The sequence below is a fragment of the Hermetia illucens genome, chromosome 3 (assembly GCF_905115235.1).
Source record: "Hermetia illucens chromosome 3, iHerIll2.2.curated.20191125, whole genome shotgun sequence".
NCBI lineage: Eukaryota > Metazoa > Arthropoda > Insecta > Diptera > Stratiomyidae > Hermetia > Hermetia illucens.
The window spans coordinates 122,410,653-122,436,592 of record NC_051851.1 but is presented as its reverse complement, the minus strand read 5'-3'; the positions used below and the strand labels follow the sequence as shown (position 1 = coordinate 122,436,592).

The 25,940-nt window shown below is 43.0% G+C and overlaps 2 protein-coding genes across 5 annotated transcripts in view; one reads left to right on the top strand and one right to left on the bottom strand.

Moving 5' to 3' along the window:
• The window catches only part of LOC119650711 (neurotrimin-like), a 265,655-nt gene that overhangs the window by 95,600 nt on the left and 144,115 nt on the right, over positions 1–25,940 (top strand). For both annotated transcript variants that reach the window (XM_038053716.1, XM_038053717.1), the window contains one exon: positions 2,950–3,166. In XM_038053716.1, the coding sequence (XP_037909644.1) occupies positions 2,950–3,166 (217 nt within the window). The remainder of the gene's footprint in view (positions 1–2,949; positions 3,167–25,940) is intronic.
• Positions 11,437–25,940, bottom strand: part of LOC119650712 (protein late bloomer-like) — a 59,939-nt gene continuing 45,435 nt past the window's right edge. Inside the window, exons 3-4 of one of the 3 annotated variants that reach the window (XM_038053720.1) lie at positions 11,832–12,044; positions 11,442–11,775 (exon numbers count right to left, since the gene is read on the bottom strand). In XM_038053720.1, coding sequence (XP_037909648.1) covers positions 11,662–11,775; positions 11,832–12,044 — 327 coding nt within the window. In that variant the 3' untranslated portion in view covers positions 11,442–11,661. Of the gene's footprint in view, positions 11,776–11,831; positions 12,045–25,940 lie in introns of all 3 variants that reach the window. The other 2 variants (XM_038053719.1, XM_038053721.1) reach the window with 2 other exon arrangements.

The following is a 25,940-nucleotide window of genomic DNA, read 5'->3' as shown; positions in this document are numbered from 1 at the left end:
ATGTAGTTCGTTCGCTTACCGTATCAGCTCCAAATGCGCTGTTAATGTTCCTGGTCGCCTCCGTTGCTTTATGACCGAGTTTGAACTCATACAGAAAAAGTATACGTTCTTGGCTCTTTTCCGTCCTTTCTTCCTTCTTATTCACTGTTATCACAACGATGGTGAAAACTGAAACTGGCGATCCTAGCGCCTTAAGTGAATTGAGCACCTCGGTCACCGTGTTGATGACAGTGTTTAATTCCTTCGAGATCCTGGACGCCATCCTTCGAAGCGTAAAAAGTCGGTTCAACTGTCAACAAAGCTGTCCAGGCCAAGTTGAATGGTTGGTTGGTAATGGCAATGTTGACAATGAGTGATTCAGCATTTCCCTGAACACTGGTTATGAGATAGTGGATTTTGTCAACCTGGGTGACACCCTGTTCCTTGACACAACAAAACGCGACAAAAATAGCGATTTGAATGACGGCCAGTCGATGATATTACCAGAGAATTCTGATGGCTTAATTGTCGGCAAGGATGCACGCTGCTGTACCGACTCTTGAAAAGAGGCTTTGAAAGCTGCTGAGGGATGAGAACGAGGCTCCAGCTCGTTTGTGCGTGCCTTGAGAGCGGATTCCGCTTTGACGAACTGCACCTTGGCTTTTAGGTACCATTTGTCCTTAAAGTAAGGAATTTCTAGAGGCAGTTCGGCCTTCGAAGTCATGATCCTCTCATGATCACGAGATATTTTCTCCCAGGCATCGGTAACCATGACGAATTTAGATTCAGCCTCGAAGATCGTGCCCACTTCTGTGGTTATCTGCTCTACATATTCAGAATTGATCTGTTGGGCTATAATTAACTTTGTAATAGCCATAGTTAACTGATGAGAAGCCGATTTAAAAGTTCGTAAAACTGGGAATATTCAAATGTGCAAATGTTCTTCGTATAGTAATACGCGCACTCGCAGGATCGCACCACTGAGTCTAAAATTGCACTTTACGATAAAGAGTTCGGAGTACTCGGCAATAATTCGAAATTGAAGACACGAACTACACTCCACATAGTTTCTTACAAAATGCAAGCTTAAAGAATCCCGTATCCGGCTCGAAGGACCAAAAAATGTTCGAGGAACGCTTCAAAAACAATGTCCGAAAAACGCGTTCTTAGAAGAATACTGGTAACGAGTTTCTTAAAACTTTCAAACCAAACTCACGGTTGGATGATAAGGAGATGATAAAAGGAAACGAAAGATTAGTATTAATTAATTTTATTGCCCGCGCAAAGTGCGATGAGAGGAAAGAAAAATACGATGCAAGGGAAAAAAGTAAACAGAGTGAAGAGAACGACTTCAAGCGCTGATGTAGTTAGAGAACCGCTGTAAATTTACACAAGTTTGGTTCAGAAGAATGATGTCCTGGTGAATTGCCGCTTGAAATCCATTTTGACTTTGTTAAGTCAGCGCTAATGCAAGCAGGGTACTGTCGCGACTACACGATGAGAAGCGGGAGTTTTGAACAACCACTCTTTATAGAACTTGACCATCTAAGAAATAAAATTAATACGTTAGTTCCCCAAGTAAATAGAAAGAGGGTTAGCTAATATAATAGGCAATGTATAAAAGTGGTTGTTCGAGACTATGGACGAACAAGACAAACGGGATATTGAAAATCACTTCCAGACCAATGTACACGAATTGCAATATATAAAGTTGGGAGTAACGAAATCTGTGAATAACCTTTTAATTTTTGCATTAAAGATTCCTACCAATTTTGTAATGATACAACCCAAAGGAATTGTCGCTTTGTCGAATAAAAACCAAAAAGAAACTCACTTCCCATCTGAAACAATCTTTACATATAAAAGCATAGTATATAGATACGAAAATTTGAAAACATTAAATGAACTAGATGTGAATAAACATTGTATATATAGTCAAAACTGTCAATTAATACGAAATAATAATACAGAGATTGTGGAAATAGATGAAGAAATCCTTTTGGTTAAAAATGGAAACAATTTGAGCTTGCATCAAAATTGCGATGGGCTTAGTAATTAAGCAGAATTCATTAATTCACTTGTGTTATTGTTCAATTAACATTCGAGATCACTACTTTTCAAATACAAAACAAATATTTAATTATTTTAAGGGTTTTACTATCCATTAAACGAAAATTTTACAAATTTTAGCGACAAAATCACCCTCGATGAAGTCATTGTAAAACATACAAATAACATCCAACAAATTGAAGAACTAAATTTTCATACAAAAATTTCATATATATTTAATATAAGTTTTATATTGATCCTGGCAATTTTGGCATGCGGAATTTTTACCTACCTGAGGTAAAATAGTTTTAGATAAAAGAATTCAGGAGAATTCTAATCGAAAGGGGGGGGGGGCGAGAAGTCACATATCAGTCTAGATATAATGAAATATTAGCAAATGCAATGCCACACCTTGCACATGCAGCTGAGTAAGCAGCTTGCAATTTGACCGTTTATACCCCACAATATGGGAAAAATGCAGACGACAGGTCAGCACTTTATTTTGAATAAATTAGCGACTGATAGTGGTTTCTCGCAGTCCGTTCTTGGTACTTTTAGCTGAAACGCTGTCCGTGTAATTTTCGATCATTTTGTTAATAAATTCCATAAAGTAAAAAGTGTTGTTTTCTTAATTGCGAGTTTTAAAAAAGTAAAACTTGGACAAATTCTTTTTTTTCGCGAGTCTTAAGACCACGACAAAACTCGCGCGATGTTCCATGTTTGTTTTTCAGATTCCTGTGCTTACGCACGCATGGGTATAAGGAAGCTCTCCCCTCTTAGTCGACTCCTGCCACTCTCATAATTTCACCCGATACGTATTGTAGTCTTTAAAAAAATTAGAACTTTTGCAGGAAATTTATTGAACATTTACAAAATTGAAAAATTAATTTTCTTCATATAGCATTCTTATAATAATTTCAGGTTGCGTGGATGCATTTTGAACAATCTACGATATTAACTGTGCATAACCATGTAATCACGCGAAATCCACGAATCAGTGTCACCCACGATAAACATGATAAACACAGGACGTGGTACCTTCACATCAACAATGTCCACGAAGAGGATAAAGGACGCTATATGTGCCAAATTAATACTGTCGCTGCTAAAACACAATTCGGATATTTACACGTAGTCGGTAAGTCCCGTAACACCTACGTTTCTTTCATATGTACATATTAATGTTTTCTGATGTAAATACGTATGTACACATCCGCTTTGGTTTACATTTATACGCTTCAAAATTTAGAGAGTATTTTTCTGAAATACGTGGAACTGGTGGCCTCATTGAATTAAGACCAAATAGTCAAGTACTTCGAGGTGCTTCGTTTTTGAAACTCCAAAATAGTACATTAAACTTTTAACTGATGTTATTGAGAATTATGATCCCATCCAATAAAGATTAACGTCTTGTCGGTTACATATGTGTTATAGTTTTCAAAATGATCCTTCATTCATTTCAAATATTCGTCGACTCCATTTTTCACTTTACTTCATTTCGTAACCTACGCACATACACCCTCATTTCTTCAACATTCAAAACCCCACCCTCTGTTCCATACTTTTTTCATAAATTTCAATCTGTTTGTAAATCCTTAATAATAATCCTTGTCGGGAACTGATGGAATTTCTAGGCAAACCCACGAAGTTTGAGCATTGAAACCTCCGTACGTACTTGCCCTGGTTTAATATTTGTCTAAGTGGATATCAACACTCCCATCCTTACCAGTTTCGTGACTCGTATATTAAGTAGATAAATACAAGCATTCGATATTTACTTTTGGTACTTTCAATTCCACATAAATCAAAGTTCGTCGTCTCATAACCATCTAAACATATCTGCATGCATGTGTGTATTTTGAAAAGTTATAATTACTAAAAAACTCTTGTAGTAGGTAAAGTCGGATGTGAGAGACTCCTTGGAGATTGTAGGGTTACGAAATGGAAGTTTTGAGCATAAAATACGATGTAAGGAGGTACCTATTATATTATATTTATTGTCAATATCGAAAACATTGTTCACATGTCAATATTCCACATATTCCCTTAGCAGCTGGTTGTTCCGCTGCAGTGTTAAGTGCAGCGATAAATAACTCTGTGTTTTAATGCATTGGTGATCGTTATGATTTCTTTTCTTCTTGAAGAAATATTCCGTATCCGTATGTTACGGTTACTAGCCATTTCATCTACCGGATGTGATACGGTTAAGGGTCGTGGTGAAATGTTCCATCCACCTCTTCTGTTGATCCTCATCGTGGATGAAGAGTCGACCGTCAATGTTCTTCACTGGATCATCGAACGATTTATGACTTTTTCATGACGCAGGATACAACTGACCAACGCAAGTCCGCAGTTACGAGTATTCAGGTCATTGTTACACCGATTGTACTATCCCCGTACATCGCCTATTCAATGGCTTCCCGCCTACAGCGTTCGTAGGCTAAAGCGAATCTGAGGACAATCTCCAAAGGCAGAGAGTGTTCGGATTGAAGAAACTCTTACCAAGGTGTCTTCGTTTCAGATCTGAGGAGGAAACCATCACCCCAATCTTTTCCATATGGTACTTTAACGAGCAGTATCCCATTAAAAGCCTAGTAGGGTTTTCGTGTCCGCTTTTTAAAGGCTAACAAAAATGCCGCTCTGGCGACCCCTGGTTCTTTCGCAATGATTTTCACCTGCCGGCAACAGTTCAAATTTCTGCACTTGTGAATCCTTGCAATTTCACCCTTCAGAGTAGACTTGACAATTTTTTTTTGGGTGGGGTAGGTGAATGCATTTACGCACAGAGTGTTGGACTCCCGACACGGGTACGTCATCTGAATACCAACTAAACGTCTCCCTATCGTCAGAGAGCTACTTTGGTACCGTTTGTCACATTACTTCGACTAGTCCTCGAACTTTCCGGCCTTGCAGAATCCTGAAGTCGAGAAATTTCTTTCACCAATGGGAGAGGAGAGGAGCAAGAGAACTGTCAATTCAAGGAGCCACTGCCATCCGACTCTTCCACCGGTCGAGCTCTATCTTCTTTGCAACGAGAAGAAGCCGAACGTAATGGGCAACACGGCTCCACTTGTCAGCGCTCCTCAGTATCTCCTCGACAATGTTGTCTGGAGGGAGATACCCTGTGTTTAAATAGAGCTACTCACGGATCCTACCCCACCTTCTGCAATAAAAAAAATGTGATGGGCGTCTTCTACAACTCTTTTGCAAAACCCACACTCTGGAGATCATAACTTTTCAATCTTGTGCTGTTAATACTGTAAGCTTTCTTGCCCATTTAAAAACTGGATAAGGAAATAGTCATCTGAGTTGCCAATGAGCCGCGCAGTCTATCTGGCTCTAGTTTCATTTTGCTAAAAGAGTTGGCACTCATCTAGGGTGCGTTGCTGTTCTTCACGAGCAACCACCTCCCTTGGCTTGTATTATGGCTTGACGCCCCTTAGCAAGAAGGGTAATGGGGATCACTCCCGTGATCACGATCACGGCTGGTTCAGAGACAGTACGGTACGCAGAAACCACCCACAAACCTCTCCCTCTCTGTACTTGCGTGAGACGCTTATGATATACCTCCTTGCTAAGAGGGTCAGCCCATACCTCTGCACCAAACAGCGGGACAAACTGCGTTGAACTCATCAGGAGACGTCGTCTGCTAAGTGTAGGACCCCCAATATTTGTCATTAGCCTACTTAACGCCAAAACTCCAGCTGCAGCCTTGTTCGCTACTGCTTTGATTTGCTCAAAAAAGCTTATCTTTGAGTCAACAGGTATTTTACCGCTAGTTTTGAGTCGATTATTGAGTCGCCGAACGATATGACACGCAGGATCGGAATTCTGTTTTTAATCAGGATGATTACTTTGGTTTTTTCCAGTGCAAGGTTGAAACCATGAGTACTCATCCATCCGCTTACCCGTCGCATAAATATGCCGAATGTGTTTTACGTCTGTCCGACAGTGTGTCCAGGGCGCCGCAACTCATCTGCATAACTGACCAGGCGCGACTCTTTTGGCATTCCGAGTTTAGGTAGACTATCATTGGTAGCGTTCCAGGGTTCCGACCCTAGGATGGATCCTAGTGCCACCCCCGACTTAATATCTATCCTCCTCTGACCCTCTAGTATTTCATAGAGCAGGGAGCGGTTCCTCAGATAATCCCTCAATATTCGTAGGAGATATTTCCGCTCGAGAAAAGTATCCCCTAGTGTGCCTAGAATGTCTTTTCATCATATGGAATTAAAGGCGTTTCTGACGTCAAGAGTTACGAGAAGTACCACCCGACGAGTTCGGCGGCTATGTGCTTCTGCTCATCGAACGGCATCCACGACTTGCATGACAGCACCAACTGTGGATCTCCCTGGTCTAAAACCAAACTGCCTTGGAGATAAATTTCCGGCACCGCGTATCGCTTTGACGAGTCTACTTCTAATGAGCTTTTCGAGCAGTGAAAAGTCGACAGTCCCCCTGAAAAGACGCATGGCCATTTATCGACCATTCTTCTCTTTTGGTGTTTTTCTCCTGTTAGCAAAGTTCAGTCTCGGCCACCAGACGATGCATGCATACATCAAAATGGATTTTATCATAGATGTATACATCCAATGTATCCGTCTTGGTGAAAGTCCCCAGGTCTTACCTATCACAGTCCTGCCGAGAGCAGCAGCATCGGCAGAGTTTCTGATATTGTTCCTGGATATGGCGCTTCCACGTTAACTTGGATTCGAAATGTACTCCTAGATATGTGAGTATTTTCACCAACTTGATTTCCGCCCCTGCTAAGGTGGGCAGCGTATAGTTTCCCCACCTGATGTTTCTAGTGAACATAACTAGTCCAGTTTTTCTAGCGATCACCGTAAGTTCATTGCGAAGGCACCAACTGTGGATTTAATGCATAGTTGCATTCAAGCGATCATATACTGTGTCTGCAAACTCGCCGGTAATTTTTACGGCAAGATCTCTTGCGCGAAGACTTTTTTGACCTCGAGGAGTCATAGCAGAGTATCCATTACCAGGAGCCATAACAGAGAAGGGACAACCCCTCCCTGTGGGCAGCCCCTAAAACATCATGCCTCAATAGATTTCTGACCGACCAATCTGTGGATTCTTCTCCACTTTAGCATGTAGAGAATACAACTGATTAACAGTGGTTTGATTCCATGCTGTCTTGCAGCATCACAAATTGCCGTGAATGAGACATAATTGAAGGCAACTTCGATGTCCGTGAATGCGCCTAAGGCGTATTTTTTTTCGAACATTTCCTTTTAAAGTTTTGCCGTGAGTTCATGGAGTGCTGTCCCCATGGATTGGTCTTTCTGATAGACGGGTTGCACTTAGTGAAGTGACGTTAAACTGATCGGTTAGAAGATTTTTGCATTCTTGTAGGTGTGTTTCCCTGGTTTAGAAATAAATATCACCTTCATATCACGCTAGTTAATTGGAATGTAAGCGTGTGTGGTAGGAATCCACAATATATATTCCGAATGTGTGGAGCCAGGGCATCCATTTCCCTTTATTACTAGCGCAGGAATGATGCCATCCGGACCTGCAAACTTGCATCTATGGAACAAGTTAAATGCCCATTTTACTCGCTCCAGTGACAGGCGTCTCTATGATCATTTAGCCGATCTTATGCTCTTGCTTAGAATCTTCTGGGTCTCTTTATAGCACTTCAGAGCACGATTGAAGAGCAATCCGAGTTTCACCATGTTGTTTTACCCTTCTTTGGTGTCTTGAGCGGCCAGCATTCCTCGAAAGTTTCTCTTATGTTAGTTATGATCATCTGGGTTGTTTTCAAAATTCCAGCAATAGATTTGATGCGCCTCCCAGAGATCGTGACTCGTGCGGTCAGTTCTATTTTATACGTCGTCCAATCTGTCTTCCGCGGATTCCGGAATGGAGTGGGTGAAAGTGGATCAATACCCATTATGAAATCAATGTGTCCGTGATCTAAGAGTGTCATATTGCTTAATATTCTCCACTCTCCGACCAAAGCCGCAATATCAGGGGATGTCATCGTGATGTCGATGACCTCTCGCCTGACCAGGTTGAAGAAAGTGTGTTCATTACCCAAATTAAGGATTTGCAATTTGGTTCCTACCAGATACTCCAGTAGTATCGATCTTGTTGCATTAATGTGGTAATTTCCCCAGTATATGTGGGATTGTTGACATCACATCCTGCTATTATTACCTCGATGCCTTTACCTTTGGCATATTGAATAGCTCTGATGAATGTTCCACTGGGAACATCTTTCGCGTCATAGGGGAAATATGCAGAGCACCACTGTATCTCTTTATTTCCCTGTTGACTTTTTATGGTTAGATTTGCTGATGTGGTCACTTAGGTCGTTAGCCAGATTAGCCTGGAAGCCTTTTGAGACGACCATGCAGGAGCAGGGTCGATCACTTCTATTCGCATACAACAGATCAGCATGTTGGAAGTTTTGGCCCTAGACTACCCCATCAACAACCCACGGTTCTTCTATAAGGTATATAAATGTCTTTCAGCTATTGATCCGACGACTGATAAGTGCAATCACGGCTTTACAATGTTGTCGTTTAAGAAATATGGCAACTTATCTACGCTTCAGCTGAAGATGCCGACACTTGCAACGTAACGGCCCGTAGCCCGTAGTAAAGCCGGCAGCCCGTTTATTGCCCAACCTTCTTAGCATCGCGCTCGGGAGCGCCGAGAGTAAGGAAAGTTCTCGGCCTATCGGCTCTGTCTCTTGTTTTGCTGCCTAGCAGCTTCCAGGTGGAGGTGTTGAGGTTATTCTGGACACTAACTTGTTCCAAAACCTCAGCGTCAGTACGCTCTTCTTTTGGAAGTCAGAGGAAAGACTTGCAACGATCGCAGCTTAGAGACCGTTTTCAGGGTTAGTCGCGCTCGTGTTCTCGTTCGTGTTCGTGTTTTCGTCGGCAAAGTTTAGCCGTAACATTTTACGGTATACACCTACCGACTCAAAGCGAAGCTTAATGCCTTGGGAGGATGTAGTTCTTACAGCTAGAATGAGTTTCCTCCTAAGCCGTTCGCACTGATCAGTATCGTAACCGGATGGATTAATGTCGTCATACAAGACCCATCCATCAGCTGCGATAGCCTTGGGTGCAAATGAAGGCCTAGCCGTTACCGGAAGAGACCTCTTTGCTCCCTTTTGTGTCGAAGAGTTGGGATCGTCCGAGGACCGCTGCCGTTTCGGTTTCCCTTTAGCGGCATATGCCCCGAACGATCCTTTCCCCTCTACCTTTGCAGAGCCGGTGGGGTTTCATTTGCCCGAAGACGGTTTGCCTGGAGGCGATTTGTCCGAAGGCTGCCGTCCGATCGGGACGATACCTCTCCCACTGTCGAGCGACACCTGGAGCATACTACGGTTCGGGTCGATGTTGAACTGTGGGGAGTCAAAGCCCTCTAAGTCTGCGAGAAGTGGCGAACGCAACACAGAAGCGAACGCAAAGGACCATCAGATGGTGATCTCTTTCGAGGCTGATGTTTTTGCTTTTCTAATTCAAAATAAATTAATTAAAAGTAACAAGAAACAAGCCGGAATACTAGAAGCTGGACGCTTCGGTTGTAAGGATACTGTGTTTATTTTATGTGAAAACTTTCTATGGATATTTTTCATTCGTACGTAGCTAAAAATTCGTATATTTCCAAACTCCAAGATGTACATGTACACATACTGAAAACCTCTCCAGAAATTAAAGTTGATATACAAATAACTGAAACACGGTGGGTTTATAATAAGTGTTAAACATTAGCTATTATTTAAATTTGCAAAAGCTGTCTCAAATTTCCTATGCATCATTATCGTCAACGACGCAACAACCAGTATCCGGTTTAGACCTGCCTTAGTAACGAAACTCCAGACACCCCGATTTTGCGCCGAGATCCACCAATTCGGTATTCCTAAAAGCTGTCTGGCGTCCTAACCTATGCCATCGCTCCATTTTAGGCAAGGTCTGCCACATCTTCTTTTTCTACCATAGATATTACCCTTATAGACTTTGCGGGCTGGATCATCCTCACCCATATGGATTAAGTGACCCACCCATAGCAACCTGTTGAGCCGGATTTTATCCAGAATCAGACGGTTGTGGTAACGCTCATAGATTTCGTCGTTACGTAGGTTACCGAATCGTTCATCCTCATGTAGGGAGCCAAAAATTCTTCAGAGGATTCTTCTCTGTTGCTAAGAACCTAGGTCTCCGAGGAATACATAAGGACTGACAAGATCATAGTCTGGTACAGTAAGAACTTTGACCCTATGGTGAGACGTTTCCAGCGAAACAGTTTTTGTAAGCCGTGTTGGGCTTTGTTGATAGGATAGGAGAAATTTTCAACGGTCTTTATTGTTTTCGTTGACCAGTGCAATTCGATGTTTTTTGCTCTTTGGTTTTTGGCGCTGACGCTGTTGCCGTGTACTTCGTCTTGCCTTCATCAATGTGCAATGTGTGAATGGGTTGTTCTTCTCATAATGTCATTATCGCCGTGTAGGCCAATACTTGGGTGGACTTGCATGGAAGCCTAAAAGTTCACTCCCCTCAACATATATTGCAAATACAGCCGTTTAGAAAACCATTCTCCGAGATTTTAAATCGCCACGGAATTTGATTACTTTCCTCCTACTAGCTACTTTAAACATAATATGTACTACGTGCAAACGTCGTGCTTCTGGCGGCTTCTAATAAACTATGGCTTAAACCCTCATCTCAAGAGACCGGTTCACCTTTTGTCCACCGTTTAGCTTATTAATTGGGGTTCAAATAAAGATGAAAAAGATAAATTTGACCTTCTATAAATTTGCTAATAATAGTAGAGCTGTGCGGTATTACGTCTTATATAAGAAATTGATTTAGCATACGTAAGAAAACCAGAAAAATGCAACAAGAAATCCTGACTAGCACTCATCTAAATATTGACCATTCGAAACAAGCGCTTAATCTTTGCGTTTATTTGATAATATCATGCATTATGCATATATAATTGGTAATATCTTCTTCGTCGCTTCAGCTAAGGGCGTCTCAAAGATATTTTTTAGTAGTTTGCAGATAGCAAAATTACTCTCGTCTTCTGGTACCGCATATTCAGGCCATTAGCTTTAATGACGTGCTGATATTTTCTGATGCTTAGAATGCACTAAATTCAGACGACGAAGACAACCTTCACGCTACAAAATCGCTATTACTAGTTGAATTTATACAAAGCTTGATAGCACCATGTGTTTGCTAATAAAACTCCCATCTGATCCCAACTAATACTGACAACTCTCAAAAACGCTTAACGTTCGGGAAGGATCTTGACCACCGAGTTTGGATTTGAGTTTGAAAATTGCTTTATCTTTTATCATCGTCATATACATATACATTTCCAGACTCTTAGATAAGTAAAGCAAATAAAAACCTTGGCTTAGAAAATAAAACCATTTATTAAAACTAAACGGCCACTTAAAGTATATAAATATAAATTACTTAACTTAAATTGTTATTATTTTTTGGTCCTATAATATATTTTTGCGTTTCTTTCCTTTTCTCTTGTTTGTATAGTGTTTTATTTCGATAATTGCTTACAATTATATAAATCTTAAACCTATTTTCAACACCTTAAAAAAACCATTTGGAAGCACCCACAGGACTGCAACAGCATCTATGGTTTTTCTGTCTGAACACCAAGGGGTTGAGTTTCACTATCAGTCGTATCAACTCGTTTCCTTTGAACTCCCAACATTTCTTCGAAGCCTCTACGGAGGTCAATGGGAATCTAATGTAAAAAAATTAAAAGTTAGTGATTCATATTATTATCAAAAAAAAAATTACCAGTAGAACAAGTGCGAAAGCAGGTATACACCATTTTACAATGCTCGCATAGAAAGCCACCGGTTCAATTTGTTCGTAACATCCTTTTCTGTAAGTATACTTTGCGTCGCAAACAAATTCATTCAAATCAGCTGAAAAACTGCAACAAGATGGGGGCAAAGTTATATTGCGGAGCTGGTATTCCCGGAAAGATTGCAAACCACAACATTCGAACTGAAAACCAAATTTTTGATTATTTGAGACGGAACATGATTAAATATGTTTTATTCGATTTTCGGACAGTCGCAGTCTAATTCGTCTAGGTACGCGACTAAGGTTCGGGGCTTTTTCCGTCAATGGAAAACGAAAAGTTTTAAGAAATGGTTTATTCAAAGTATTATCCCTCGCTAGCTTCACATTTTTGCCATCTGTCTGACAATGTAGGAATGTGGCGACGATCAAATGAAGGCTCTTTGGACTGAAACCATTCAACCAACCAATCTTGCACTCCTTCGAAAATAGTCAAGTGTAGCTTAGACAAATCATGCGCTATTGGCCGACACAAATAACAATCAGAAGGAGCCACATTCGGTGAATATTGCTGTAGCACATCTCATTTCAGGATTTTGACAGTGTCCTGAACGATGGAAGTGCGATCCCGCAGAGCGTTGCCGTGCTGAAATATCACTCATTTGTGTCTTGTGTCTCATGTTTTTGGTTTTTCGGAGCGCTCCTAGTCCTCGATCTCGAAATCATCACTCTTGGACCATTCAATTTGGCAGGTAATTTTCGGCGATGCTTGTTCGCCGAATGTCTCCTCTAACGAACGAGGTACTGTGTACTCTGTGTGCCTTGTAAGGAGCCGGAATCTATTCCCTCCAAATTTTTGAACTGCGATGGGTACTGTGGTGTGACCTTCCACGCCAAATGTTTGGGTATTCCCTCTGGGTTTATAGATATTCTCGCAAAATTTTCACCGAACGTTACCTACTGCGGTACCACGCTATCTGCTGCAATTCAGCTACTGCATCAACACCCGGCGACTTTGTCGTCGATTCAACATGCAGTTTCAAAATCGCCGACAATTCTGCCCCCGCAAGCTGCTGCTTCATCGAACACCAGGGTAGCCTCAGCTCCTGAGATGCCGCTGACTGGCTCTGCTTATACCTCGCCGGCGACTGCAGCCAACAAAACTGGTGCCGTACCTAAGTCGCCCGAGCGGCCCCCAATTGAACGTTGCCTCGCCACCGAAACAGCTGTTCGTGTCAAGGCTAGCGTACTCCTCCACGCCCGACGAAATTCTGGCCTATATCAGAAGCAAAACCCACTCAACTTTGTCACCTCATGTGTGAAGCTGACGAAGGATGGTTCTCCTAACCGAGTGATAGCTTCCTTCAAAGTGATGCTATCGATGCTATCGTCCAATCGTTTTCGTCAAGCCTTATCAGAGGTCTAAGCTTCGTGAAAATTTCCGGCCCGCCCGCCTGCCTCGCCGAACTTGAATGATTCCAACAACTGTACGCTATTTTATCAAAATTTAAGGAGTGTAAGGACCAAGTTGTCGGATTTCAAACTGTCTGCCTTAGCATTACAACATTATGTCATCTAAATTTCTGAAACCTGGCCGGATGACAGGATTTTAGATTCTGAGCTCCTCGAAGGTTACTCTGTCTTTCGTTCTGACAAAGACTGCGCTGCGCTTGCCAAGACAACTGGCGGAGGTGCCCCAATAGCTGTTAAGTCCCCTCCCCGTGTCGAAATCATCTTTCCTCTTCCTCCCACGATTCTGTTACCGTACGTGTCCTTCCGCCAAACGTATGTTCCTTTATCATATCGTGTGTATATTTTTCCTGCCTAAGCCCGCCTTCGTTGTACGAGGATTTCTTCGACAGATTATCAGAGGCCCTAATCGTTTTGTTTCCCCCTCTTCCTTTCATCCTCTGTGGTGACTTTAATCTTCCTATGCTCTCCTGGCCCATTACTCCTGGCCTTCCCTTCCTCTATCCACTTTCATGTAGACCTGTGGCACCCTCCAGTTTAACCTTTCTAGAAACCACTTAGATCGCACTCTTGACCTTGTCCTCTCTAACCTTCCTGTGCGTTGTTTTCTCTCTCTCTCTATTACGTTGCCCCTGGCGCCCATCATCCTGCTCTCGAGTTCGATGTTCAGATATCCCCACTCCACTCTCCTGCCACTCGCCAGCCTACTCAGTTCAACTCTCATAAGGCGAACTTCGCAGGTCTGAATTCAGCCCTGGCGTCAATCAACTGGGACCCCTCCTCTCTCCATTTACATGTGACCAAGCACTCAACACTTTCCACACCATTTTATCTGATCTTCTTTCTTGTTACGTTCTCTTCTCTCCTAAGTGCTTACGCTCTTACCCCGCCTGGTTCACCACTGAAATTCATAAAAACTACGTCAAAAACAGACTGCGAGAAAGAGGTTCCTGTCATCTAGAAACATTGCTGACTTAGTTTTTTTCCAATCTCTTCGTTCCTCGGTCCTATCCTTGTCGAGTACTTCATTGGCGAACTTGATGCCAATGTCGGACCTGACTACGATGGTCTTCCAAACCTCTTTTTGCTCAAAACTGGTAAGTCCATCTCCCTTCCCCTATCTTTTATTTTCAACAAAAGCCTCGAAGAGAATCATTTTCCCGGCTTGTGAAAAGAGGCTTTCATCATCCCCATTCACAAAAGTGGCGATCGTTCGCTTGCCGAGAACTACCGTCCCATTTCCCTCCTCTCCTCCTGTTCCAAAATCTTGGAAAGATATGTCAGCGTCTGGTGGCTTGCCTCTTACCTTTCCAATCGATCCTGCCGCGTTTCTTTTGACGGCTGTACTTCCCGCTCCTTATCCCCCTCTTCTGGTGTCCCACAGGGATCTATTCTGGGTCCTTTGTTACTTTTATTTTTTATTAACAACCTTCCTCCCCTCCTTACTTGTTCCTGTTTGCTCTATGCAGACGCTATATCGTCGCCTATGGACTGTGTTTCCCTTCAATCTAGCCTCTACACTCTGGTTCGTTGGTGTTCGACTAATGGTTTAGCGCTAAACGTCAGAAAGTGTCACTCTATGTGCTACTCCCTAAAATCCTCACCCACTTCTTTCTCCTACTCTCTTAACGAACATTCCTTATCCTGCTTAAATTCCACTCAAGACCTCGGAGTCACTTTCGACAATAAGCTCCGCTTTGACACCCATTGCCTCGATGTCATCAATCGAGCAGCAAAATTGTCATTATACTTCGCTCCTCCTCTTATTTTGACTCCATCCAACCCTCCTTAGCTCTCTTCAATTCCCTCATGAGGAACACCCTCGAGTATTGCTCCGTCATTAGGTCACCCTCCCGTAACTGTGATTGTCTTGCCCTTGAAAATGTGCAACGTAAATTCACCCGTTCCCTCTTCTCTAAAAAAAGCTTCCCTCGTGTGGATTACTCCTCCCGCCTCCGCCTTCTAAACCTTCCCTTCCTACAACAGCATAGATTCTATCTGGATCTATGCACATTTTTTAAACTTTCCTCGGGTCTGATGGACTGCTCCGTCGATGACGAGGTCACCTGCGGTCCTGCGTCTTATAACACACGTAGCGCGGACATTTTCAGCGTGCTCTTCGCAGAGCTCGAAGTCTACTTTCATTCCCCGATTCCTAGGCTTTGCCGAAATTGTAACGCAGAACAGCTTGGTCCTTTTAACTTCTCTACTTTAAGTAGCTTTAAACGTAGGATAACTTTTTTGCTTTCTCCTCCTCCTGAGGACAATAATAAATTGGAATTTACTCGGTTTGTTGTCCGTTAAATTAAATAAATTAAACTATATCGTGGGTATTACGACAGTTTATTTCTGATAGATGTCCAAGTAGAAAAACAATAATTTTAAACATTGAAAGTAGGTGGACTGAATTTTTGACGACCGATCCCCATGAAACAGGCACAATCATGGCGTTCCACAACTGGTGTTCTTTGTGATCGACGTATCAACGAACGTCTCAAATCTAAAATTTACCGCAATGTCGTCCGTCCAGTCGCTCTCTATGGTTCTGAGTATTGGCCGACTATAAAAGACAATGAACGGTGTTCTGGGGGTAATGAAGACGAAGATGCTACGTTGGACTAGTGCCGTCGCACGTTTAGATCACATCCGAAATGAGGATATCCGCGATCGTTATGGGGTTGCACCGATCGTGGAAAAGTTGCGAGAGAGGCGACTTCGATGGTATGGTCACGCAATTCGTGCAAACGAGAATTCACTTGCCAAGATTGGTCTGAACATCGGAGTCGATGGTAAACGACCAAAAGGCAGACCTAAACAACGGCAGCTTGATACGCTGGATGAGGATTTGAAAGCCTCGAGATTGCACTCAGATCAGGCATTCGATAGAGCCAAATGGCGAAGCCGATCACGACGAACCGACCCCGCTTGTGAACGGAACAAAGGCTGAAGAAAAAGATAAAGGACTGGTATAAGTCCCAGGATGAAACTCGGATTGGTACCCACGATGCAGCATAAAACCTGAGAAACGCCTACTGAACCAATACCAACAGGTCTACTATCAAACCCTATCTCAAATTATACCAACTTGTCCTTCAGGTTAGGGGTTGGGTAGGGCCGACAACCTTACACCGAAAACACCTTGTTACGAAGCTACAAAAGGAGTGCCGGACTGGATTGACAACACAACGATGAACCCGGCAACGAAGACGGAATAACGATTTGCCCATTTTCTCATGGAACGTACGCTCCCTGCACAGATCGGATGCTGCTCAGTAACTAGCCGATATCCTACCCCAATATAAGGCTGATGTAACAGGATTACAAGAGATGCACTGGACAGGGACCGGTTTCCTGGAGGAGAACCACTACACCATATATTACAGTGGCCATCTAGTAAACCATGTGCTCGGAGGAGGTTTCTTAATTAGCCAAAAAATGAAACCTGCTGTTATCGGCTTTGAAAATATAAGCGAAGGCTATGCACTCTGAACTTATTAATTACAAAGTTAGAAATATAAGGATATAAGGATACCTTCTACGCGGCTGAAGCACGAACCTTCGAAGCATTGTCCCAAAAATGCTATCAAAATCATACTTGGCTTCAATACCATACATTGGGATACCAATGATAACGGACTGCAGTGGTTGGTTGTTGGAAGTATCCAGTTTGCGCGGAAAGCCGTCCACAAAAAAACATGAGTCTCTCCAGACGAGACCACTTTCAACCAAATTGACCACGTCCTAATCCGACACCGCAACCTTTCAGCCTGGATGAATACCGGAGCATATAGGGCCGACAATACGAACTTGGATCACTACCTCGTTGGCATGGTGCTCCGGGCTCAAATACCACTTAGATTCCCCTCTGATAATCAGGTGAGAGCAAACACTGACGCCATCCACAACAGAGCCATCCGTAACACCTATAAAGAAGAAATGGATTCCGGCGAGTTGGAGGTTCCGCCAACTGGAGACGACGGATAAATACTGTCACCACAAAGTAAAGAAGAAACAGTCCGTGCAATTCGTAGACTTGAAAATTATAAGTTGCCAGAAGCCGATGGAATTACAGCCGAATTGGTTAAATATGGAGGCGACCAATGACACCAAGTGGTTTATCGACATATACTCAATGTGTGGGAGAGCGAATCATTGCCTGACGATTGGCAACGAGGCATCATAAAGATGGAGATATCACGCAGTCCAGCATTTATACAGGTATCAGGTTACTGAGTACCATCTATAAGATATTCTCCTCTTGCTCTATGTTGCTCGGTCGGAAAGCTCCATACGCCCAAAACATCATTAGGCCATACTAAAAAGGCCCCACTCTAGGCAAATCAGCAACAGATCGCAGATTTTCTCTCTGTGGCAAGCAATGGGAAAATTGTTGGAATATGGTTTTTAATTGCACCGCCTTTCCTAGCCAGGGTAAAACTGTACAAGCCCATGAGGGAATTCGGCATCCCCACGAAATTAATAAGACTAACTAGGCTGACCCTGACTAATGTGCGAGGTCAGATAAAAGCAGCAGGATCACACTCAAGACCATTCGACATTAACAACGGTCTAAGACAAGGAGATGCCGTAACATGCATCCTTTACAACCTGGTCTTTGAAAAAGTGGAAAAAGAGGTCCGATCCCCTCAAGTTCACCCAGCTAATTGCCTATGTTAACTATATCGACATCATGGGAAGAGCGACTCGAGACGCACAAATTGCTTTCATCCAGATCAAGCAGGCGGCGCGAAATCTTGGGCTGCACATAAACGAAGGCAAGACGAAATATATGATGACAGCGTCAGTACCAAAAACGAAAGAACCTACAACATCGAATTCCTAGGAGACATGGGTTCTTAGCAAGAAAAATTTTGAACTCTTAGTCGCGGTCGACAGAGGAATGATCCGAGGGATTTTTAGCCCCTACATAAGGATAGACGATTCTGTAGCTTATATAACGATGAAATCTATGAAAGATACCACGACCGTGTGATTAAAATGATGATGATGATGGATCAAATCCGGCTCAACAGGTTGCAGTGGGTGGATCATTTAATCCGTATGGATGAGGATGATTCAACCCGGAAAGTCTATATAATATCTATGGTTGAAATAGAAGACGAGTCAGAGCCTGTCTGAGATGGGGCAATGGCGTAGGCCAGGATGCCAGACAGCTTTTTGGGGATATCGAGTTGATAGACCTTAGCGCGAAACCGGGATATTTGGAGTTCCTTATTAAGACAGGACTAGAGCGGTTATCCGGATAGCTGTGTGATTAGAGCACAAGTCTGTCGTATAGAAGCTCGCGGTTCACTGGTGGCAGTGAAATTTTTATCGTAATTTGACGTCGGACACCAATCGATTCAGCTGTTAATGAGTACCTGAATCAAATCAGGGTAATAAGCTTAGGCGAGCGCAATGCTGACCATATTGCCTCTTATAGGGTACTATAATCCTATGGCGCACCGTTACGGTTTTGAATGAAGTGCTCTAACACACTTCAAGGCCCTGATCCAATTGGATTGCTGCGCTAACGATTATTTTTATTAGAGCAGTTGCGCCGTTAATGATGATGAAAGTAAACTTATGTGGTCTCCACGTTAGATAGACTCACAATAACAAGAGGGATGATCAAAGTAAACTCAACTTTTTTTAATTGACATCAAAGATTACTAAAAACAATTGATATCTGTCAAAGGCGGGATCATTGAGTAGCGTCCCATAATTATGGCCCCAGAGATAGATGTCGCATCAGTTAGTTTAAAATTTCGTCGATAGCTCGAATCGAAAGTAGGCCCGCTGGAGGCGCTTGTGCGGTGGGCAAACCAACTTTGCCATGATCGCCACAGCTACTCCTCATGCGTATCTCGTTTCAGGAAGTTTGGACATGACACGACGCCTGGAGTAAGTGCGTATTGGAGGATCCATGAACGATCCCCAATGATGTGGCATGAATAAATTCTTGGTGTTGAGAAGGTCGCTATGCGAGTGTTACAATTGAAGGTGGTTGCTGAAGTTATTGTCTGTAAATTTTTTTGAGGGAAACTTTGCTGAGGGCGTTGTTGAGCCTGTTCGACTGTTGTTTGTTGTGCAGGAGGTGTTTTCTGAGGCTGCTGCGGTTGCTACTAAGCTTATCTGACTGTGACGGGGGGGGGGGGTTTACTGAGACTGTTGAGAGTTTAACTGCTCTTCTGTTTTATTGATGAATGCTGGTTGCAGTCTGTCCACTGACAGGTGCTGGTGGTGTGCCGTTCACGTCGATCGTGAAGACTCTGTTAGAAATTCTGTCTAAAACTTCTAGTGGGCCCATGTATGGAGCCTCAGGAGGCGGTTTGATGTGATCATAGCGTACGATGTTGTTCTAATAAAACTTGACGGTCTGTCTGCATTTCCTCTAATGTGAAAAATCTCCTGTTAACAATCGGTTGGTTCCATATAAAAATTTAGCTGGAAATGCTCGGAGATCTTCTTTTAGACAGGTTCATAAAATCGAGCATGACCATGGTGCAAGGTTTCAGTGAGCACATTAGAACTGCCTTGAGTGTGCAATGGTGACGATGGTGACGATCTACGAGACGATTTGATTGAGCATGATAAGTGGTGGTATCTTTTTGGTTAGAATACGACAAGTTATGGACTAGATCGAAAGCAGTTCTGCGTAGCAGGTGCAGCAAGTATGGACGCATCACACTGTGTATGACGTTGCACAAAAGTTTAACACCTGGAGCCTCTTCTAGTCCTTTAAATCTTAATTTGAAGTTGTTTTGTAGAAATTCTTGTAACTCAAGATCATTTTATAGAGCTTGTGGAATGGTGAATAGTAGATCGAGAAAGAGAGATCATCAGCAACTGTGTTTTCATCATCCTTTACATGGACTATGTCAGTTGTGAACTGGGAGATGAAGTCGAGTTGTCGGAGTTGTTTTTCGGCGGCGTTGATTAACTTCTGAGGTAAAGCATGTAATAACAGCTTGTGTTCTGTTATAATAGTAAAGTGTCGGGCTTCCAGATCATGACGAAAATATTTGATGACAGAGTGGATGGCCAATAGCTCACGACCGTATATGCTGTAACGTTTGGGTATGCTTTGTCTGTAACAGTTTCAGATCTAGGAAATTCGGCGTTTTAAAAAAAAATTGACTATAGGAGCGAGCCCGGTGCGACTGATCGTGTAACCAAATAAGTTTACTTCTTGTTGCATGAAATTGCACTTGTTGACGTTGATGGACAAGTTGTTTTCTTTAATTCTGAGGAATAGTTGCCGAAAGTAGTGTTGATGGTCTCATTTTCTGATGCGACCAAAATGTCATCAATGTAGACGAAAACAAGCTTAAAATCTCTAAACACTTTGTATCTCTGGAATGTTTGGGTAGTGTTCTTCAAATAAGACGGCATTACCATGCATTCAAACACCCAGTGGCGTGGTGATTACTGTTTTTTAATGCTTCGTCGTGCATGGGAGTTTCGTGATAAGCTCGCTCTAAATCCATCGTTGAGAAGATAGATTTGTTGTGAAACATTGAAAACAGGCTTTGTAGAAGAGAGGTGGATATTCTTAAGGTTCAGTGATGGCGTTGAGTTTCTGATAGTCGCCGCACAATCCCCAACCGACATTCTTTTTAAGTACCATGTATATGGGACTTGCTGACGGCCGAATGATCCCTTCATTGAAATAATGTAGAATTTCCTCTCTGGCAGCTGCAGCTTTGACACCTGCGAGTTTCAGGCACTTTACGATAACTGGATGACCATGTGTGATGATTCTATGTGCATAATCTTTTTTCTCGAATGTGAGAGAGACATTGAGACAAGGCTTCTTTCATCATCATCAACGGCGCAACAACCGGTATCCGGTCTAGGCCTGCCTTAATAAGGAACTCCAGACATCCCAGTTTTGCGTCGAGGTCCACCAATTCGATATTCCTAAAAACTGTGTGGCGTCCTGACCTACGCCATCGCTCCATTTTAGACAGGGCCTGCCTCGTCTTATAGACCTTCCGGGCGAGATCATCCTCATCCATACGGATTAAGTGGGCCATTTTATCCACAACCTGACGGTCATGGTATCGCTAATAGATTTCGTCGTTATGTAGGCTACGGAATAGTCCATCCTCATGTAGGGGGCCAAAAATTCTTCCGAGGATTCTCTCGAACGCGGCCAAGAGTTCGCAATTCTTCTTGCTAAGAACCCAAGTTTCGGAGGAATACATGAGCACTGACAAGATCATTGTCTTGTACAGTAAGAGCTTTGACCCTATGGTGAGACGTTTCGAGCGGAGCAGTTTTTGTAAGCTAAAATAGGCTCTGTTTGCTGACAACAGCCGTGCGCGGATTTCATCATCGTAGCTGTTATCGGTTGTGATTTTCGACCCTAGATAGGAGAAATTGTCAACGGTCTCAAAGTTGTATTCTCCTATCCTTATTCTTCCCATTTCACTGGTGCGGTTTGATGTTGTTGGTTGGTTGGTTTTCAATGCCGACGTTGTCACCATATACTTTGTCTTGCCTTCATTGATATGTAGCCCAAGATCTCGCACCGCCTGCTTGATCTGGATGAAGGCAGTTTGTACGTCTCGGGTGGTTCTTCCCATGATGTCGATATCGCCAGCATAGGCCAGTAGTTGGGAGGACTTAAAGAGGATCGTACCTATTGCATTTACCTCATCATCACGAATCACTTTCTCGAGGGCCAGTTTAGAGAGGCCGGATGATAGGGCATCCCCTTGTCGTAGACCGTTGTTGATGTCGAATGGTCTTGAGAATGATCCTGATGCTTTTATCTGGCCTCCAACATTGGTCAGGGTCAGCCTAGTCAGTCTTATCAATTTCGTCGGAATACCGAATTTTCTCATGGCCCTGTACAGTTTTACCCTGGCTATGTTATCCAGGCTTTAAAGTCAATGAATAGATGAAGCAACTGGTATCCATATTCCAACAGTTTTCCATCGCTTGCCGCCGAGAGAAAATCTGATCTGTTGCTGGTTTGTCCGGAGTGAAGCCTCTTTGGTATGGGCCAATGATGTTCTGGGCGTATGGGGCTATCCGGCCCAGCAAGATAGCGGAGAATATCTTATAGATACTGCTCAGGAACGTGACACCTCTATAATTGCTGCACTGTGTGATATCTCCCTTTTTATGTATGAGGCATATAATGCCTCGTTGTCAATCGTCAGGCATTGATTTGATGATATTTAACCAATTCGGCTGTAATTCCATCGGCTAATGGCGACTTATCATTTTTAAGCCGATGAATTGCACGGACTGTTTCTCCTACACTTGGTGGTGGCAGTATTTGTCCATCGCCTTCAGTTGGCGGGACCTCCAACTCGCCGATGTTCTGGTTGTTTAGTAGTTTATCAAAGTACTCAACCCATCGTTTCAATATGCCCATTCTGTTGGAAATCAGATTTCCCTCTTTGTCTCGGCAGGATGAGCATCGAGGTGTATAATGCTTCATCCTGCTGACTTGTTGGTAAAACTTCCGCGCCTGGTGCGGTTGCTCCCTGCACTTTTCGAATTCACAGACTTGTTGGTTCTCCCAGGCTTCCTTTTTCCGCCTGTGAAGTCACTCCTCTGCTCGACGGAGTTCGTAATAGCTCGGAGCACCATGCCAACGAGACAGTGGTCCGAGTCTATATTGGCCCCCCTATATATTCTGACATTCATCGAAGCTGAGAGGTGGCGGCGTTCAATCAGCACGTAACCATTTTTTTTAAAGTGGTCCCGTCTGGAGAGGTCCATGTATGTTTGTTAACCGCTTTCCGCGCAAACCAGGTACTTCCAGCAACCATTTCGTGCGATGCTACTAACTGAATAATGCGCAATTCGTTATCATTGGTATCCCTATGTAAGCTATGGGAGCCAACGTATCGCCTGAATACTCCGTCCATACTTGACTGTTGAAATCTCCAAGTATAATTTTGATATCGTACTTGGGACAGGCTTCGAGAGTCCGCTCAACTGCCTCGTAGAAGGTATCCTTCTCCGACTCTGCAGTTTCCTCTGCACGTTTATGAGGCTTATATTTCTAAACTTGCCTCGCAAACGCAGACTGCATTGCCTTCCGCTTATATTTTCAAAGCCGATAACAGCAGCTTTCATTTTTTTGCTGACTAAGAGACCTACTCCGAGCACATGGTTTACTGGATGCCAGGTAGAATATATGGTGTAGCGGCTCTTCTCTAGGAAACCGGTCCCTGTCCATCGCATCTCTTGTAACGCTGTTACATCAGCCCTATATTGGGACAGGGTATCGGCTAACTACTCAGCAGCATTCGCAAATCGTTAATCCGTTGTTGTTGCCGATTTCGTCGTTGTAAGATCGATCCTGTCCGAGGCTCGTTTCGTGGCTTCGTATCATCGGTTCTCGGTGTAGGGTTGCCAGGCCTACCCAACGCCCAACCTGGAGGACGAGTTGGTACATTTTGTCCCGTTTTTAGGCGTGGGACTCGCCTACATCCTTCTCCGTCCGCAGTTTTTCATAAAGAAAGAACTCCAAGCGGTCACCACGTGGAGGTAGAGATAGGGTTTGGTAGTAGAGCTTTTAGTGTTGGTTGAGCAGGCGTTTCCCAGGTTTTATGCTCCATCGTGGGTACCAATCCACGTTTCGGCCTGGGACCTATACTACCCTTTGACCGCAATTCAGCAAGTAGGTTAGAGAACGTCATGTTCGAGTGAATTGAAGGAATATCAGTATAATGTGTCTTAACAACTTCAGCCTTAGAGATTAAGTGAGTCGTTGAGTCAATGATTTGCTAATTGTTTAAGTCGACTAGCAGATTGACCTGTATGATGAAATCAGTCCCTATGATGGGAACCTCTGCAACGAGGAAGTTGCAGAGAAGCTTTCTTTTGATGTTAAAGTCAGAAGGAAAAATCGTGGAATTAACAGCATACAGCATCAGGTGCGCTTGAGGTTGGTCTCTTATGAAGTTGGCAGCAGGAAGGATGGACACAACAGCGTCAGACTCAATTAAAAATGTTAAGTTTGACTTTTTGTCAAGGGAACAAAGATGAGGCAAGTGGTTGGGAATATATTGCTGTACTGGATAGCATCTACTGTGGACAGCGAGTGGAGTTTTCCTGGTTGCTAGGTCTGTGCATTGATTCCAAACTTGCGATGGTGAAAACACATAATGAAGTGATGCTGCTTCTGTTGCGCGGTCAAGATCTCGGACTGCGTTCTTGAAATTTTAAAACTTGAATTTCTTGAAGTAATTTAGTGGTTAGCTTCTCCAGATGCTCAATTCTAGTTTGGAGAAACATGAGATGGTGAGATTCGCTGTTAGAACCATTGTTTGCTGAAACAGCATCACCAAGAGAGATCACTGCCAATTCGTCAAGTTCCAGGTCATCTGACATAGCGAGGTAAGGTTGCGAACTAGGTGGCTTCTCGGTCCAAAGCTGATGGTCAGTTAGATTAGGTCCAATCAATTTCCGCATCTGACGTAGAAGTTGTGAGGGTTTCTTAGAACGCGGTTTTTCTTTTTCAGGGACACTAAACCATTCAATGATTATATTTTTAAGATGATTGTACTTAATTTGAGCTGGAGGATGTCTGATAACATCTCAGCATGGAATAGAATGGTTTATCGTGATCTTCGGTTCTGGTGGCAGCAAACTCAGTTTCGGCTTGAAGGAACCAAAGGTCAATATCCTCCGGGTCAAATTGCAGCAGGTCGGGGCGTCGATTGTAACTGATTAACTCTTCTAACCTGTCAACCATATTGTAATTTCCTGTTGTTGCTTGCTTTCTGATTTGGTAATGACCGCGTAAGAGGTTTTTCTTGGAAAGCCTGAAAAGGGCTGAATCCTTGATCGGGCTCACTATCGCTCATAATAAGGTAAACGTGACGAACAAGAATTGTTAATGCACATGGTGCTAATTAGTAATTCGAGGTCACCAATTTGTGGTCTCCACTTTAGGTAGACTCAACAAGAGGGATGATTCAAGTGAGCTCAACGTTTATTAACCAAAGATTACTAAAACAATTCGTATCTGTCAAAGGCGAAATGATATAGCGTCTCACAATTGTGGCCACAGAGATATGTAGATATCACTTCAGTAATTTTTAAGTTTCGTAGATAGTTCGAATCGAAAGTCTACTCGCTGAAGACCCTTGTGCGGTGGGCAATCCAATCTTTCGATGATCGTAATACTGCAGGGCTAGCGCCACCTATTTATGGAACCCGGGAGCTTGGTTGTGCACTTACGGTCGAGCCCGCCTTGTTTGTGAGATTAAACTTCAGTATATTGGGGTGCTCACAACCAGTAATATGGAGGTAATATTTTAATCCAATATGCGCAGGATTGGATCAAAAGAACCTATGCTAATCTCCTCTTAGAAATAAGCCGAGCTTACCTGAATGTTAAATAGTGCGCTTGATGATTATCGTTGATTTTGTTAATATTTACTCTGTATGCAGTGCAAATTTTGAGACAAAGTAGAGTGAGCGAAAAATTTGGAGAACAAAGAAATGGTTTCCTACTATGAGAAATAAGCACATATACCATATATCCTTGCCTTTCAGGAAAATGAGCAAGAGGTGGGCGACTTGTTCAACTTTTCGGTCAAATAAAAACATTAGTGCCAACTTTCCAATGCAATAGCTATCATACATTAGTATATG